We start from the raw sequence: 19498 nt of genomic DNA, 5'->3' as shown, positions 1-19498 counted from the left end.
TTGTGAGCCCAGTTCCTTGCATCTTCTCATATCTAGAAAAGCCCTAAAATCATTAACAGAGACATCTGCTCCTCGTGATTGGCAGCAAGCCTCTGCCAAAATGTGTCTTGACTGCTCGTAACCCCCTTCACCAAAATCACATGCAATACTGACCTTCCCCCTCACCTCTCGGAAGCAGTTCCTCAGAGCTATCTGAGAGGCTGTCCCCCGGGGCTATAATCCTCATTTTGCCCCAAATACAACTTAACTCACAGCTCTCAAGTTGCGCATTTTTTTTGAGTCGACACCAACAACCAAACGTGTCACTTGACCCCAGCTGACCCAGAAATAGTGCTTGTTAAGGTTCTCCAAACATTCTTCCCCTGGCTTCCCCCCTCCAGCCCCCGTGATTTTAACAAGTTATGTTAAGTACAACAAGATAACAGATATCTTTTCTTTACAAAGAAATTTTGAAAACAAAACTCATCATTTATATTTTGTTGTAATTTAGATAAGCAAAAGCTTAGCCACCTCGATTTTTATAGCTGGGTGGGAAGGGGCAGGAAGGATTTCAGCAAATAACATACATGCAAGGCCAGGAAGTGCCAAAGCCCCCAAGAGTGCGTGTGACTTTCCGATGGCGAGAGATGGTGCCCACGCACCATGGGCAGGGTGTCTCCGGGGGTCCAGCCCTTCCTCAGGAAGCTACCTGCCCACCACCACCCACTGGGCCGTGGGGAGAGGAAGAGGTGGGGGAGACATTTTAGCATTGATCTACACCTCTCAGCTGTCCCTAAGGGCCACTCCAGATCCAAAAAGGCCTGATAATGCTTGGCATATCTGAATTTTAAAATGTGTGCATAATTATATATGTTCTATGTTTTAAATATGCGTTTAAAAAAGATTAGAAGGAAACACATCAAAAGGGTAATAAAAGCTTATACCTGAATAGTGGGACTACCAGTTGGGAATTCCTTCCAGATTTTGTTTCTTCTTCCAAAATTATCAGAAAATGTTATTTTTATAATAAGATCTATGTAACTGGATGTAGTATGTAGCATGTAGCATTTTAAATATTCCCATTTTCAAATTAAAAAAAAAGTTGGAACCAGAGAGTGGTAGCTTGACTATCCAGAACAGCCACTCTGTGATGGGTCCCAGAAAGCTGAAGCCATTCAGAGGATTTAACTGCTACAGACACAAACCACCTGGGACGTGTTTGCCCAAATTGCCCTGTTCTTGGCGGGTATCCAGTGGGTCAGAAGATCTCCTTAACTGAATGCTTTCAACTGTTTGTGCCAGGATTCTTCTTTTAACTGGGATCTCCTTTCTGTTTCATTGTCAATTTTCAAATTTCTAAAATGTATCCAGTAAACCTATGAGTTTCCTTCGTATATGGTATTGAAACTTAAGAAACTGTCCCACTTTTTTTCAGCAGGAATGGCACAATGCCCAGTTCATTATTTCTTTAGCATCACCTGTGTGTCTCTGCTACACTCACTACTCTGGCTTTCACGAGATTCATATTCCTGAATTCTGGTTTATGGCCGTAGCCCAGCAGCTCCCACAGGGGGCACTTCCTTGAGTATTCATGGCAGTTACTAATGTTTAAAGATGAGAAGACTGCACCACGGATGCTATTAAATGTACTTCTGACCTTCAAGATCTGTGTGTGCTTAACTTCTCCATGTGGATCCCGAATGCTCCCAGCATGCTGCTGCGAATACAAGATTACATTCCCAGGTAAATCACTTTGCAATCATGGAGACAGTGTTTTGAAAATGAAGGAAGTAAGAATACAAATGTTTAGAAATGACTCAAGAGATTTTTACCAGCAGGTAGTTTATAAATTCAAAGCCAGGAATATTGCTTCTAAGGATTCCAGGTTGTCTAATTTTGAAAAAATTTATCTTTGTCATGATTGGTGGTACTATTTGTCAACTTTAAGTTACAGAAAAAACCCCAAAAGTTAGAATTCCATAAAGCTAAAAATCACAGAACAGTAGAACTGGAAAGGGATTTAGAGATCCTCAACTTCATCTTGCTTGTTTTAAAGATTAGGAAAATTGTGGATGTGAGAGATGAGGTGACTTGATAGAGGACACATAGACCGAGTGGCAGAGAGGGTCCCAGAAACAGCTTACTCCTGTTTTCCTTACCTACCAATCCTAGAAAATAAAATCTGTTAATTGCTCCTTTTGTCGTTGGATGGATATAGCCATAAAGAGAGTATTCTTGTGCATAAAAATAATTTCAATGGTGTGAAGTTCACTAATAATAATAATAATAAAAGGTTAATGTATTGTGAAATAATAAACATATAGCCATGTTTCCTCAAAGGAGGGTTCTGGCTTTGAAGAGAAGTGGGAAAAACATGGTCTCAACATTTAAACAATGAAGAAAAACACATAGAGAGCAGATCTATCACCCTGAGAGCTGCAATCCCACCATCCTAATCTTGAGAATAAACACGATAAGAAATTCTCTCTGAAAATGCATTCCCTCCGATAAATCATTTACTGTACACAACTGACTGCTCAAAGACTATTATTTTCTGTTGGTGCTGTACCATGATCTGCACCACAATTCCGGGAACTGGTCTTCATTAGATATACGCACCATAATCTGACCCAAGGGAGGCTATAAAGAGAGTGCTGGGGTGGGAGCGGGGTACATGGAGGAAGACACGGCTGCAGGCTGACTTAAACATTCCTATCCTGAGTGTTTTAGGTGCTGCATAAATGCTGAGTGCTTTGCGCCATATAACAGGCTGTTCATAAACACAGATACATAGGTGAAAAGTACAGAACACGAGGAAAACAGGCCACACTCTCCGGAGGTTGAGGGATTGCTGTGTCTCTGTTGCTGTTGTCATCTGACAACCCCATCCCTTAACACAGTTTGTAGACATCAGGCATCAGATTTCTAGATTAGCCGACTCTCCCCTTCAGCCTTATCCCTCTGTGCTAAGAGCCACAATGGTTGACATGGCCTGCCACATCTGGCTGTGACCCTGAGACCTTTGGCTGGCACCTCTGAGCAGTGGCCTCAAGAGGAGAGCCTGTGAATATATCTGACTCAACTCTTCATGGACGACAAGACCAGGAGATCCATGTAGAGCTAAAGACTGTCCTGAAAGTTCTCCAAGCTGGCACTGCCATCCTGCTCCTGCCCCTCTGTGACTTGCTTAGGGACTCACTGCAGAGTTTCATGGTTCTGGTCTTAGACATAGAAAATGGGAAACGCTAACCGGGAATTCCCAGCCTTAGTTAGCTCTAGGAATTTCATTCATTCATTTACTCATTTATTTAATCACTCATTCAAGAGATGGTTCCTGCATGCCCATTGGGAGGGTTTGGTTGACAAAACGTCACAGAATAAAGTGAAACGCAGATTTGTGAGAATTGAGGAGGTCCTGGAAGCTTTACAGAGTTGGCATCGTGATGGATTAAGAGTGAGAAGGCAGGAATTGACAGGCCTCCAGGCAGAAGAAGGGGGCTAGCACCTCAGAGTAATAAACATCTAATTAGCATAGCTCTCCTTGTCAAGGCACACAGCAGTCCTTTCATTGCTTTTCCTTCACAAACAAACAAAGGAAAAAAAGTAAAACGTCAAGAATCCCTGAGCACTAGGGAACACAAGCAACAACTGTAAAATGCTCTGAAAATATAAAATAGAACATAAATTCTAACAACCATTAACAACAACCAAAAACAAAAAAGTATAATTGCTGCTTTATCTGAAAGTAAGCCATTCAACTAGAGGGCCAAACACAAACTGCCTGAGGAAGCAGAGGCCGGAGACACAAGAAGTAAGATTCTACGCTGGAGGGAGAAGGAGAAGAGTTACTATTTCAACATTTAGTGATTTTAGCTTTTTTAAAACGCCCTCACTAGCCACAGTGATAAAAAAACAGAGCTTTATTTCTAATGACAGAGCCCTGAGGGCAATTAAGTAATTCGGTTCAGTCTCCTAAACAGATGATGATGTTGTTAACTGTGAATCCACATTTTTCACTCCTAAAAGAGAGGTGGAAGATAAAAAATATCCTGAACTCACCCTGGTCTTCTAGCATTGAAGAGTAAACACACAATACTCTATTTATTCACTCATTCATTCATCCACATTCATTCATTTACCCAAACTTTAGTGCACTGGGCACTAATTCATATGAACTTCCCTCTAGGAGAGCACAGTCATTTCCTAGGGGGCCATAACCCCCTATCTGGGTGGCCTAAAACAACAAAAATTTGTTTTCACAGTTGTGGAGGCTAGAAGTCCAAAATCCAGATGTCACCAGAGTTGGTTCCTTCTGGAGATTCTGAGGGAGAATCTGTTCCCTGACTCTCTTCCAGCTTTTGTTGGCTATGGCCACTTCTAGGCAGTTCCTTGGCTTGTAAACTCATCACTCCCATCTCTGCCTCTGCCTCCCATGGCTTTCTCCCCTATACCTGTCTTTTCTCCTCTTCTTACTGGACATCAGCCGTATTGGATTATGGCCCACCCTGATCAGGTATGACCTCAACTTAAATTGATTATATCTGCAAAGACCCTATTTCCTAATAAAGTCATATTCAGAGGTACTAGGGGTTAGGACTTCCACATATTTTTTTGAGGGACACAAATTCATCACAACAGAGAGCATATACCCCACAACAGGGCCATAGCTGCTTTATCTGCCTTCTCCACACCAAGCAAGAGGCTATCCCTGACATTAAGGAAACTGTGGTATAGACAGAAAGATACACAAATCTCTCTACCTTCCTTGCTCTTATCACAGCTGCAGTTTTAACTCTGTGGGTTTCACTGTGTCTTCACTGCCCATCTCCACCTGAAGACTGTAAGCTCCCAGAGCACAGGCACCATGTCTGTTTTCTGCTCCCTATTAGACCCTCATCTCCTTGTGCAACGCCAGCAAGCTTTCAAGAAATAACTGTTGAAGGAATGGATGGATAAATGAATTCATTAATTAACTACAAGGAGGAGTAAGAGAAGCCTATGCAGGTAACAGTGATGCACACAAAAGGCCCACAATGAGGAACAGAGGGGAAGAAATAATTGATTCTGATTAGTAGGACTGTGGAAGTTTTCATGAAAGAGAAGGCATTGAACTCAGTCTTGTGGGATTAGGAAGACCTTATAAATGAATAAGGAGGAAAATTTATCCTCTACTGACCAAACAGTATGAGCAAAGGCCCAGAGACATAAAGCGTGGTCTTTAGGGAAACAACTAATAGACCAGATAAAGGCAACCAAAAGGATGTGGAAATATTTGGGATGAAAAGCAGATGAAAGGCAGCTGATAGAGGCCTCTGAGCACAGGCTATTCTGAGTGCAATAAGATGCCACTGATCTTCGTTGAGAAGGAAAATGATGCAATTCTACCTGTGCTTCAAAAGGAAAAAATACATAGAAATGATTCTTGCCTGTGTTCCTTCTTTATCCTCTTGCCTGATAGATCTTACATTACTACAAGGAGTATTTTATATTTACCTGAGCATCTACTATGCACTTATTCACCTAAAGAACTAAGGGCTGCACGTATGTGATTACATTTCACAGTTATTAATTAATTATATCATGTATATCATATGCATTGTTCTATTATATAAATTACATAATTATATATCTTTTATAATTAAAAGATCCTATCTGAAAAGTACTTAAATAGGATGATGTCACAGAATCTTCTCAGAACAGTAACCCGGAATTTAAAGCCCAGGGAAAGACAGATTTTCTATCAAAGTAATAAGACCTTTCACCTGTAGCAAAGCAGTCCAACTTCTGAATCAAGACTGATTTTTTCTGGTTTCCATTTGAGCTTGGCAAGCCCACAGACCAATAACATTCACATTGGAGGAGGAGTGGGGTTACCATCTGTTATTCTCTCCCTGAAGCACCAGGAACCCCACATCTTACCACTGACATCTGGAGAGCAGCCAGGCACCATTATGGTGGGACCTGAAGGAGACACCCCAGTTATCTGTGGAGATCTGTTCAGTGGCTGAAACTCTGCCAAATGAAGAAAGATTTATTTATGGTCTTGATCCTCCATAGGTCTTTGGTAATAACGCAAACATTATCGGAAAGAAGCATTCAGCCATCCACCTGTAAAGGGATTCACAATGTGGAACCATTAACCAAGAGAAACAGCTACCCAAAGAGAATCTGTCCCAACCAGCAAGTTCTGCTTAGGCAGATGGGGGACTGGGTGCGTGGAGAGGGCCTGAGTGAGCAGGATGAAGATGGCACGAAGTAGAAAGAAAACTCACATCCTCACAAACCCTGGAAGGTAGGCCCCAGAATTGCTAAATTACAGTCATCTCTTTGTTACTTAGGCTACAAGACGCCAGAAGGGTCAGGACTGTGTTCACCTGTCACGCTGGTATTCAAGTCCTAGCCCTGGGCCAAGCACACAGTTAGATGCCCAATTAATGTGAGCTGCCAGGCAGGCGGTGTCCCAACTCCACGGCACTCAGAGCGCATTTCTCCACCTTGAGCATATCCACCCCATACGTTAAAATTATGCCTATGAGTCTACTTCTCCCACCAGACAGTAACCTGCCAGATACTTATTCCTAGTATATATAGTCTCCAACATTCAGAAAGCATATAATTCTTGAGCATCAGAGGGTTTAAATAGCTAATTAACAAGAGGCTTAGGTTTGAGCTAGGTCTGTCTCCATCTAAAGCCTATGCTTATTCCACAGGGGAAAGAGGGGATGGGATAAAGTAGGAGTTTGGATTAGCAGATACAAACTACTATACATAAAATAGATATACAATAAGTTTCTACCGTATAGCATAGGGAACTATATCCAATATCTGTAGTAACCTATAATGAAAAAAAAGTATGTACATGTATGACTGAAACACTATGCTGTATACACCAGAAATTGACACAACATTGTAAACTGGCTATATGTCAATAAAAATAAATAAATAAAATAAAATAAACAACAAGGTCGTATTGTATAGCCCAGGGAACTACATTCAATATCTCGTAAAAATCTATAACGAAGAGTATGAAAAAGAATATATATATTTATTATGTATAACTAAATCACTATGCTGTACACCAGAAACTAACATAACATTGTAAATCAACTGAACTTCAATTTAAAAAAATAAAAAATAAAACCTGTGCTTTTTCCTGCTACATGATTTGGCCTAAACCTGGACTTATGAAAGGATTAAAGTATCTTTGGAAACAGGTTAGTGATTGTACTCCAGTGTTGTAAAAAAATCTGTAAAATTATTTACTATAAGTATTTCTATTATTTAATGTCTAGTCAAAATACAGGCATAGCATAATTTAACCCATGGAAAAACACATACATCTCAAACACTGAGTCCAAGTAATTATTTTCCAAAATACCAAGTTTTAGTTGCTAATGTTCCTAAATTTCTGTTTTAAAAGATTAAGTTTAGGTGGACATAGAAAGGTTTAGAGAAATCTAAAGCAAAAAAAATTTTAAGTCAGTAACTATTTTATGCATAATCTAGTTCTTATTAAGAAATATTGTAAATTTCCTATTCTAACCTATTCTCCTAAATCTTCTAGTCATGTTCTTACTCAAAGAAAGACAGAGAAGAATAACCCTTCAAAGCTAATTATTTTTAAATTGTAGTTTCTCACATAGCCTAGGGACTTTTTATCCTTTTGCCAAAAGACCAAAAATATTTTAACTGAAAAAAGCAAATTCTAAAATGCTCTAGGCTTCTTTTATAAACTCTTAAATTAAGAAATCTTAGTTTAAGCATTTACACAATGTATTTCATTCTAATGGACTCCAAAAATTAACATTGTACTTTAGAAAACGTTACCACTGTTGGGCAAGAATTCTCTACAGTTGATTGCTAATCAGACTTCAGGAAAAAATTAGCATGAAGACATGTTAAAATGATAGATAGGGCTTTTTTTCCCATTATTGATAAATTAACAAATCTAACAATTATGGTTTATAAAACACATTTTTTACCATCCTTTCTTGGAATTGTTTAAAAAAAAAAACAAAAGCTTTGGGAAGGTTTTAGGAAAGAGTTTCAAGATAAGCTACTCAGTGAAGTTGGTTGGTTGGCTGGTTTGTTGGCTAGTTAGTTGGTTGACTAGGTAATTGTTTGCTTGGATAAACAAATTTTAAACATTTATCTTGGATTCCTGAATCAATAAAATGGATTTCTGAATAGTTGGTTAGAGAATTAAGTTTCTTAAAACTCCTTTATAGTCTTCAGTTTCTCAAGGCATTCAATGAAAAGCACTGGGACCTTCCTTAAAGTATCAGAAGTTAATAAGAAAAATGCCCTGAAAAGATCATTAAGAAATTCTCCAGAAGATTATAACCACCTTGTTGCATATCCCAAATACCCTAACAGATATTCAAACAATGCCTTCCAGAAGCATCCATTTGAGAAGGCAAGATGTCTTAAATACCTCCTTACAAGGAGGTGCAGTTTCTAAATACTGAAATTTAAAACCTATATTCCTACCTAAACTTGCAGGGATCCTGAAATGTTTAAGAATACAATGACTCTGAAAGTGTCGGAAATGACAGCCAATGTGTGGCTACTCACTAAGTACTTGATTGCCAGTGCCTGCAAAAAATCTCAGCCCCAGGGGAAGTTGACTTCCCTGGTATATTGGCTCTCTTATTACTAATCAAGTCAGAGGAAAGGAGGCGTTCTGTGAGCCTCCTGGCTTCTTCCACATTGCCCTGTTATAACCTGAGCAGCTCACTTGTTCTTTAATTAGCAGGCAGAGCTAATAGAACAAAGATATTTTGATTTAAATTTTCTAGTTAAGTATCCATGACAACATTCTGATAGGTCTTATCTTTTGTCTATAGAGTGACCAATAAAATTATGTAAACTGCTATTGGGGACTTTACTATAATGGCCCACAACTAATGTAACTGCTAGCTTTAAAGGTGCATTATTCTGCCATGTGTTCCCTTAATTTTTTTAAGAAAATAAAGTAAATTTAGAACACATGGTTAGGAAACAAACAAAAAAGTCCACAAATAAAAGGTTAAATGCAGAAGATTTAAAAAAAAAACACAAAACTCAGTAAAATTATCTATGAAGGGAAACAAATTGATTTATCTACTCACTGTCAGTTTCCTAAAGTTGAAAATGTAACGTGGAAAGAGACGTGACTGAGTTTTATGATATTTAAAAGGAAAAAATACGTCTGGTCTCAGCACTATCTGAAAGGGTAAAATCACTTCTTAATTCTTTGTTGCTCAAAGGTAAGAGTTTCTCATCATCAAGATTTCCATCCCAAATATATGATTCATGAAAAATGAAGCAAACATATTTAATGCATATCTATTGGTTTTGATTCAAACAACAATCATAACACACTTGCTAGTGGTCTTCTAAGGAAATAATGCTAATCCCAAGTGGACATACTTCATGCAGAGTAATTTCACCTGGTCCTCATACTTTTTCTAAAGCTTTTGCAACCTTTGTCAATGACTTTTCAAAAGATAGGGCAAGCAAATCGCATTCTAAAGAGACTGTGTCAGAAAGGAAAAACATATTTGGTTATTAGTATTCCCACTCCTGCTGGCTTGCCTGAACAGGACTGGCTGTATTTCCTTATCCAAAATGGAGGACTGGTGGGACCCTGCAAATCACATGTCATACGCCACCACAGGCACCTTCACCAGGAAAGCAGGGTGGCAGATGCAAGACTAGATACCCGGAGGCTGTGACATCTGTAACGAGGATCATTGCAATGAAAAGTAGAAAAGAAAACAAAATAATAATAACAATAATAACTGTTAAAACCCTATATATTAGTTAACTAGAAGGAGAGGGGAGAACAAACATTTCTTTAGCAACAGCTGTGCAGACTAATTTTTTTTAAATCATTCATATACTTTCAAAAACACTCATTCCCAACTGCTGCCTTCATACTGGCAAATCCAAGAAATTCAAGACATGTAAACAAGAATAGATTTGCCCTTAAATCCCAAGGTCAAAGGCAGCATCTGTTTTTTCAGAGAACAAGAAGGGCTTTCTTTTTGCTGGTTAGTTTGTTGTGGGTTTTTTTAAAACAGGAAAAAAAAAAAGTAAACAAATTTTCTAAATGTTTCCTCATTACCTTAGGAGGTGCAAAGTAGAAAAACCTGCAAAAAAAAAGAGAATAAACATCCAGCGTTTTGATATCTGAGTCACATGGATGAAAGGCTGCCCATGCTGTGATTTTTAAAGCTGACAGAAAAATTCATTTTCATACCAAGTCCCCCTCATGCCATTTGGCTATTAAATTATGCAAGGAATTTCTCTGCTTATCAAGATTAATAATATCAACCAGAGCCATTTCTGAAAAGAACTTTCCCCTCCTGTAGAAGACAGATGGACTACGGGAAAACAGCCTATCATATTACAGGCAGACAAAAAGATTTCAGATTACAGATTAACACACCAGGCAGGAAAAGAATGATATAAGTAGCAAGATATGAAATAACTGACAAATGGAACCAAATATTCTTCAGAGCCATCATTTTGAAAATAAACATAATTTAGAGCCCACTATAATTCAATTTTACCTGTTTCGAGCTCCCAAACCCAGCTAATTAGCATAAATGTCAGTTCCAATTTAACCAAAGACTTTCAAAACCTAGTGAAACCTTATTAAAACACTTAGGTATCAGGGGACAAAGACACCACCTGCTTTCATGTCCTTTTGTGTGTTAGTAAGAAATGTGTTCTAAAGCTCTGGGTATAGGCATTGGATCTACGGTATAATAGATGGTGGGATTTTATTATACTTTCATGTTATTTTAATTATCAGCATCCCTTGAGAAGATATTCTTGCTCCTGCAAAATCTAAGCACTTCCTATTTATCACTTCTTTCACAGATGAAGGGATTTCCCAACAGTTGTATTTTAGGAAGGGTGATATGAAAAGATTATAATGTCAATAAAAATCACAGATGAACTGTATTGGCAGGTTCACAGAAAAACAGGCAGTGTTTACTTCTTCATGAGCATTATTTTTAAAATTAAACAATTAACTAATTTTAATTCCCCAAATAATGCAAGAATCATTCTCATTTTCAAGTAAATAATTCAGAAAAAGGTCAAGTACTACCCCTTCGCCAATTCGGCTCTCAGTTCCCACGGGTAAACCACTGTTATCACTTTCAGACCTTTTACAAGCATATAGGAAATTCATCATTTTTTTGTATGTGCTTTTTTAAAAAACTAGGATCATACTGTATTTTTCTACAAATCTCTTTCACCATCCCAAATGGCTCAGAAAATACATCAAGTGCAATCTGAACACTTGGTCCTTATACACACACATACGTGCGCACAGAGGCAAGCATGCATGCAGACTTGCAACGTGGTAAAAAAAAAAGCCCCTGAGAAAAAGCTCCTTTCACTCTCATTTCAGCAATTAGCTATGGAGGAAAGCCATAAGGCAGATAAAGTGAAAATGTTCCCTTTTCCCAACAAAGCTTTGACTTTGGTATCAGTTGTTTTCTTTAGTGCAGGGGTTGCCAAACCCTGGCCAGCAGGCCATATCCAGTCCACCACCTGTTTTTTGCAATAGCCAATGAGTTAAAAATGTTTTCACATTATTAAATGTTTGGGGAAATTTATTTTTAAGAATAGCATTTCATGACATGCTAAAGTTATATGAAACTCACATTTCAACATATATAGATGCAGTCTGATTGAAACTTGGCCGTGCTCATTCCTTTGCCTAATGTCTATGGCTGCTCCCATGCTACAAGGGCAGTAGTTGAGTAGGTACAACAAAAATCCTATTTCCACAAAGCCTGAAGTATTTACTATTTGGATCTTTACCAAAAAAGCCTGCCAACCTCTGTTTTAGTACATGAGATTGATTTTCCCAATGCCTTACTTACGAAAGATTTTTTTTTTTATATGCCATGTGGACACTCTTTCAGTGAGTAAAGATGACCACAAGTCAGATGAGAGGCAGAAGTAGAAAATGGTCTCTTAACCCAACAAATAGGTAATTTACACATGGACAGAGTTCTGGCTTCTCTTTCAGGACCTGCTGAAACTTGATTGATCCCAAAACATTTACATACTTATAATCTGCTAACTTTATAAAAAATTTATTTTATTTATTTTTAATGGAGGTACCGGGGATTGAACCCAGGACCTCACGTATGCTAAGCACGCGCTCTATCTACCACTGAGCTGTACCCACCAACTTCCCCAATCCACTATTAAAGTTAGGGTGCCATGGATTACCTTGCTCTAAAGTCTAATTCATCGTCTTTCTGTTGAGCAGGTCAACAGAAAGACTTTTCTGTATCCAGGTCAGTCCTGAGCACTGATGATTCCAAAATCAACAAGATGGGCATTAACTCTGCCCTCAGGGACTCGGAGTCCAAAATCTTCATTACAATTCTAAGAAATTACAAAAGTATAGATTGGAGGACTGTACACACTGAGAGGTAGAATTAGAAACGATTTGCAAGAATCTCAGTATCATCAGATGGAAAACTCTTGAAATAGTGTGGAGTTGCTGTCTACTCCCAAAATCAAGTAGCAGTGAGAAAACTGCCACCACCTCACTATCTCTGCGTTCTCACACTCTGTTCTTTACAAGCTACAATTTAGAGCAAAAGGAGCATTTGAGCTTGTGATGGGATCGCAGTCTAATTTATGGCTAATGTCAAAGTGTGAGTGCTGTGCACCATCAACAGATTGTGAGTTCAAATTTCTTTTCTTTTTTTGTTTTTTTAAGTATATCTAATCTAATGTGGTTTGGGGGTAACCAAAACCAAGACAAATCCATGGAAAACAGAAATGAGACTACTACACATGTAGCAACCATCCAATGGCAATTAAAAGGTAAAAGCAAAAACACCACCTTGCCTAATTTCATAACGTAATCCCAGCAACCAGTGATGGTGACAGCTGGTTACTCCCACATAGAATTCCACCCAGATAACAAAGGCTCTATGTCCAAATAAAATAAATCAACATTATTGTTTTTATACACCTGAAAATCCCATACACACAAAGTGAAAGGGAAGGAGAGGAACTGGAAAAAAAAATAACTTCAGCAATATTCCCGCAGTCCTGACTTTGGGAGGAGTTTGGGTGAGGCTCTAGTACCTTTAAGGTCCTGCGCCTTTAAGGCTTGAATTCTTTTGAGTAACTGAACTTCGGGGACATTCAAATTGGGTCAGAGTCTCTCACTCTTCCAGGCTTCCTTAATGTCCTATGTTCCTGTTGACTTCATAGAGAGCTAAGCAAGCATAAAAAGTCTCTAGAGAGAAGCAGCAACTGGAATCTAGGACAGAAAGAACAAGATGACTTTACATGGCTGCTACTAGGTCTCTGTTTTCTCTCAGAAGGCTGAGAGCCCTGTTCAGCGAGTCGTATCTGACACTGTCTGCACTGGTTCTCTCATTAGGGCCTGAGCTGGTGGGGGTCAGGTGTTCTATTCATCTAATTGATGGTAATTAGATGGGCCACCTTCACCTACACAAAGACTCGGTTTGAGAGTTAGAGAGGTTCTGTGATTCACCAAAGATAAAAATCATACAAGAGAACTGGAGTTGGCTAAGCTTTCAGAAACACCAGGCTTTCTGACCACAACTATCCAGACAGCACCTAGCTCCAAAATGGAAAGATTAACCTAATCTTCAGGGTGAGATCAGTTTGTTAAAGGGAAGAACTCAGATTGACTGGTGCTATTTCTAAAAGATCAGCCTTTCTCTGCAAACAGGGCAGAGACCAGGAAGAAGAACGCCAAGAGAGGAGAAAGGACAGGTTGCCCCCATCAGAGCGGCAATGATAAAGTAACAGTGGCTTAAATAACAAAGAGTCCAAAAGCAAAATGCTTCTGCTGACTGGGAGCTGTATCTAGGGATTAGTAAGACACTCTGGACATCTTAGTGGCCTCCAAGTACTTCTTTGCCAAAAGTCACATGAGTTATGGTTAAAAGAAAAATTTAACAAGTAATACTTCTAGAGACCCAGGCAAATTTAAACTTCAGATAAACTAATTTCTTAGTATAAGTATGTCCCATAACTAAGCATGTAATGTTGGATATACTTACACTAAAAAAAATTAGTTGCTCACCTAAATTCAAATGTTCACATTCATTCTATATTTTAGTAGGCAATTTATTCAATATTTCATACATATTGGTTATGGGATATACTTACACTCAAATGTTATTCTTTATCTATCTGAAATTAAAATTTAACTGTGTGTCCTGTATTTTATTTGGCAACTTTAGTTGTGGCCAATAAAAACAACCAAAGTCAGTGACCTTTTAAGGATTCACAGAAGCAGATGACAGTTCTCTAACATACTACGAGACCACTTTGGAAGGGGCTTATTTTGGGGTTTGATTCATTCATTAGTTGCTATTTTCAGAAGGGCCAGGAGGTCGGGCATTTTTATTTTAAATCTGCTTCCACTGCCTGTACGGAGAAGAAACAAACCTTGCTGATGTCAGGGACTTGTGCCAGAAAACTATTCCCAGAGCCCTACAGGGCTGGGTCTACTCTGTTCCCAAGCCTCAACTCCTCCATCCTCTAGACATCATAATCATTTCTTAGGGTCCCCCTGGGTTTAATCTGTCTAGTGTTGTTCATCTAAGATGGCATTTTACGGGGTGGGAGAGAGGAGAGTTGGAAATGTTTCCAATAAATAGGTTAGAATTACACATTTCAGGGCCCTAACAAGCCATCGTGCCCAGAGTTTTGGATAGACAAAGAGGAGAGTGACCAAAAGTAATCAGTAAAAACAAGAGGAAAATTACAAAGGTGTTTTGAATCAATCTTTGCTTTTAAAATGCTTTTAAACTTTGTTAGCCTCTTTCTTCTGCTTTATTATGTACTGTACATGAAAAAATAATTGGTAATCTTATTAGGCACTTGAACTGCCTCAAGGTACCTTTCTAGACCTTGAGCCTCACTACCGAGTACTGTAGCAGTTTCCCTAACAAGTGTCCTGAAAGGCTTATGTCCATGTCTTTCTCCCACAGGAAAAATAATTCCCAGACTCCCTAATTACTTACTTAGATTTAGATAAAACTATAATCAGCAGGTAAAAATCTATGCCAGTGATTCTCAAACACTGATGTGCATTCAAATCAGCCAGAGGGCTGTCAAAACACAGATTGCGGCCCTCTACACCCAGAATGTCTAATTCTAGGCCTAAGAATGTGTATTTCTTAGACGTTCCCAAGTGATGTTGAGGCTTCTGGTTCAGACCATCCTTTGAGAAACCCTGGTCTGTGCAATTACAGGTAATGATATTGTTTAATTCATTAGTTCATATTGAGTACTTAACATTTGTCACACATAGAAGCAAACCATCTCTGCCCTTGAACGTGCCCTTCCTAGGATTCATATCTGTTCTTGCTTGTATTTTTAGACTATCTAGAAAGTCCCCAACTCACAAACACCATACTTAGAATCATCCACTCCTACAGGATGTCTGCTCTGGCCTGTAAACATCTCTGCTGCCAAAAACACAAGAAGCATTATAAAAATGATAAATTTTTACAGAATCTTTGGTAAAGGAAGGAAAGAAGCTATACTATCCCTGGGATGAGACTCCTACTTTAAGACTGAAATGATTTCTAGGATGGTTGGGGTTGGGAGGAGGAGGTCCTGTTATGCAATTATATCTCAGTGTGATTTAGTTTAACCAAGTTGGGCTCTTCCTCATGCTACACTGAACTAGAGTTGAGGGCAGAGAGGTTACGAATCTGGAGCACGGATTGGAGTGTCCAGCAGACCTGGGTGTAAAAACACTGGGAACCTGCAGAAAATTGCAGCAGGAAGACGACTATGGATTATGACTACAGATCGACGCTATATGTGTGTACTATTTCTCTTGATGCCCGAGCACATAAGCTACCTTTCCTGGCCCCTTGCATCTAGGAGGGGTCAAGTTTTGCTTAACAGAATATGAATGGAAGGGCTAGACAGTTCCAGACCTGGTCCCTAAAATGACCCACAAGGATGAACACACTCTCTCTTCAGTTGTCTCTGCAGGAGGTCCTAGTAGACATTGTGACTGGATGAAAAGTGACAGTATGCATTGTTTGGAGGAGAACCACTCATCAGAACACTGATCCTGGCCTTTGCAAGAGCAAGAAGTAGACTTTAGAGCATTAAGGCACTGGGATTTGGGGGTTATTTGTCACTGCAGCATAGCTAAGCCTTCCCTAACTAATACAACTACATAAAAGAAGGTGCGATAATAGCCCCTTCGTCATCTGAGCCAAACTAGACTGATAGCCCACTCTGTTCTGCTGTACAACATAGAACCTACATTGTCTTTACCACGGTCAGTGGGTCTCAAACTTGACTCATTAAGGAAGTCACTTGTTTGGAAAAAGAATCCATTCTCACTGAATCACAATCTCTAAGACTGAGGCCAGGCCACACAGCAGACTTGCCTTCCTGGGGCTACAGTGAAAAGTCCCTTTCAAAGGGCCATTGGCCCCTATCCAGAGACTGGGTAATGTTTCTTCAGGGGCATAGTTTAGGACATTTTGGTGGGGTTACTCATCTTTACCAAAGTATTTTGAAGTGAGAATTTTAAATTATGTATTGGCAAGAATCAAATATTTAATGTAATGGGTTTAATTAATTTAAAAGCTTCTCTTTCAAGATGATGCAACAATTGACATCAGGCCTGAAATGCCTGAAATACCTACCAGTGAGAAAGATTTAAATGCTCAAGTAAAACGATTTGCATTTTATGGGTTGTGAGGGGAATATTTAAATATGTAAACAGGATTGACTCCTCACCCTCTCCAGCTTGGGCATAGCTTCTGTTCGTCTTTCACCATCTCCTTTCAAAGGAGTTACTTTGCTCCTTGAGGACGGAGGCAGTCACAGGATGGACTTGGGCTGTCACAGGAAGTCACCGAGGAAGCCCAGCCTGAGGGTCCTCTCTCAGCCAGAGCAGAAGAGCCCCATTTGAGCTGCCTGAGACTGCCACTTCCCTGTTGACTCTCAATACAACACTACCACTCTACCTCAGGGCCTTTGCACTTGCTACTTCTGCTATAGTCTTCCTCCAGATAGCTGAAAGACTTGCTCCTTCACCTCCCTTATTTATATGCTCAAATGCTACACTATTGTTGAGATCTTCAGTGGAGCAAGAACCCCTCACTATACACACACACACACACACACACACACACACACTAACTCCTTATGCCATATTAAACTTTTCTCTATAACAATTTTGCCATCTGACATGTTAAATATTACTTGTCTATTTGTATATTGTCTATTTCCGTCACTCACATGAGTTCTATATACCCCTAGGGCTTAGAACCTGACACATAAATGGGTGTTAAATAAATATCTTAAATGAATAAATGGCCAATCCCATCTTCTCAAAGATTAGTGAATTTAAGTAATCTGAGTACTTGGGGGCCCTTAAATAAAAGATGAGTATGGACTGGGCCCTGATATCTTTATACTAATAAGAGGGTTTTCTTATGACAGGACTGGACAGTTTTCATTTCATACTGCCTGGTGTTTTGCCCCATTCTGGGCAAATCTGCCACAGAAGTAAAGCTGCTGTAAAGGAGTTGCCCTGAAAATGTTTAATTTCTCATGTCCAGAAAAATATATTTGAACTGAATACTTTCTGAGTTTTGTTTGCAAATTTGTATTTTTAAATGCCATGTATATAGGAAGCCTGTAGTTTGCAGATGAGCTGTATTCTAAAAACATGTAACTCAGGCCTGCTCCCCTTCAAAGGGCTGTTATAAAGTGGTATGGTGGCCAAGCCCCACCAGAGGCATGGCTACTGAAGCAAGCCCACCCCTGCCCAGTCATGGTCATGTCACACGGGAAAACATGACTTGGACAGGAAAAGGAGGTTAACAGAGTCCCCCTTCTCCCACTGTCTCAGCCCAGGACCGGCTGTAAAACCAAAAGGTAGCAGTCTAGGTTTGTCTTCAGTGTCCTACCAGGCTCTTTCTAATCTCTTCCTGAGGCCAGAGTATCAACTCCTGCTGGGAACCTAGTCCCTACTCTGCAAGAGAGACCTCCTCTTCAACCAGTGTCTCAGGGGGAGAAAGAGGAACCCTTAAAGACCACTTTAAAATGTGTTCGAAATAAGAGAGTTAGAAGAAAAATACACTCTGCAATTATTTGCCCATGAAAATCATGATACTTAAGCCAAAAAATATTTTCCTGTAATAAAATAATATAAGGGCATGAACTCAAAAAGATTAATTTTCCATTTCATTTCCATTTATACTGAGCACATTTTATGCTAAACTCAAGTTGCTGTAGTGAGATCAAGCCCCTGGACTATGAAGACAGAGGGGTTTGAGTCCCTGCTCTGCTATTTCCTAGCTTTGCGACCTTGGACAAGCACCTTAATTTTTTTGAGACTCATCAGTAAAACGGCAAGAAAATGGAACTCATCTCTCCGGACCTTGGTAAGAGTTATATAATGCCTGGTCTGTACTAGAGCTCCAGTCAAATAAACGTTAACTGTTATTGTCACTTCCAAAAATTATTTAATATTGAACATTTTTCATTGTTTTATGAGGCATTAAGATTGGCAATTTTCCCTCTGTTTATTTCTCACTAATATATTTTAAATATTAAAAACATTTTAAATAAAGAGAATGTAGTTGAAAACATCAGGACTTCTGGACAGAGAAACATGTCCAATTTTCAGATCTTTTACTGATGAACTGTGTGTCCTTGGGCCATTCAGTTCCCTGATAGATAAAATGAGGATAAAAATTCCAACTTCAGGGTTGATGTGAGGGTGAGAAACAAAAAAGAAAAAACCCCTCACACATAGTAGGCGCCACTGATACTCTGAAGGAGTAGATGGCAAAATAAAGAAAATAAGAGAATCAATGCTGTTTTATTTAGGCCAGTCATTAGCTAACAATCAGCCACTGTGAATGAAAAAAGATCTAGTAAAGTCAATAAAATGTGAAGTGAAGCCTAATTCATTTTTACAATATGACCTACTTTTAGCTATTTTTGATTCACATGAACGACCAAAGTTACAAGGAGCTGATTCTGCAAAGACTGTTCATTAAAAGCATTTTCTTTTCTTTTCTTGTCTTTATGGCTTTCAGCTTTGAGGGATAAGAAAACAGATTTTCAGTTATAAGCATCCTTTGAAAGACCCCTGGCACTAATCTTGCAGTGTGACTTTCAAAATCTATGCGGTGTCGAAGGTTGCAGATGGGGGAGGGGAGGGGAGACTTGAAAAGTGGTTTTTAATTCCACTCAAGAATGCAGCTTCCATTAGGCGGTTCTGAACACCCGAAAAAGATGATTCAGATCTTAGCATTTGAAGGTTTGCCAAAATAAAATTCCAAAAGATCTTTCCTAAGAAGTACCAGTAGATACACCTAGGTTTATGCTCGGTGGAGAGAGTTTAGCTGTGCTGGTTTTCCATTTGGGACACAAATGTGCTTATTAGATACTGACCCCAAATCACTTAAGGGCCATTGAATCTTAAGACAGCGAAACAGCTGAAGGAAAAAATATTTTCAGC

At 39.2% G+C, this 19498-nt stretch overlaps 1 protein-coding gene across 8 annotated transcripts in view; it reads right to left on the bottom strand.

Annotated features, from left to right (window-relative positions):
* TNIK (TRAF2 and NCK interacting kinase) overlaps positions 1-19498 on the bottom strand; it is a 362683-nt gene that overhangs the window by 234036 nt on the left and 109149 nt on the right. Inside the window, exon 3 of one of the 8 annotated variants that reach the window (XM_032484363.1) lies at positions 10088-10112. The exons of the other annotated variants lie outside the window; for them this stretch is intronic. Coding sequence (XP_032340254.1) covers positions 10088-10112 — 25 coding nt within the window. The remainder of the gene's footprint in view (positions 1-10087; positions 10113-19498) is intronic. 8 annotated transcript variants of the gene reach the window in all.

The sequence above is a fragment of the Camelus ferus genome, chromosome 1, assembly GCF_009834535.1.
Source record: "Camelus ferus isolate YT-003-E chromosome 1, BCGSAC_Cfer_1.0, whole genome shotgun sequence".
Taxonomy (NCBI): Eukaryota; Metazoa; Chordata; class Mammalia; order Artiodactyla; family Camelidae; genus Camelus; species Camelus ferus.
Note: the sequence above shows the minus strand (reverse complement) of the source record. Positions and strands in the feature narration are given on the sequence as shown.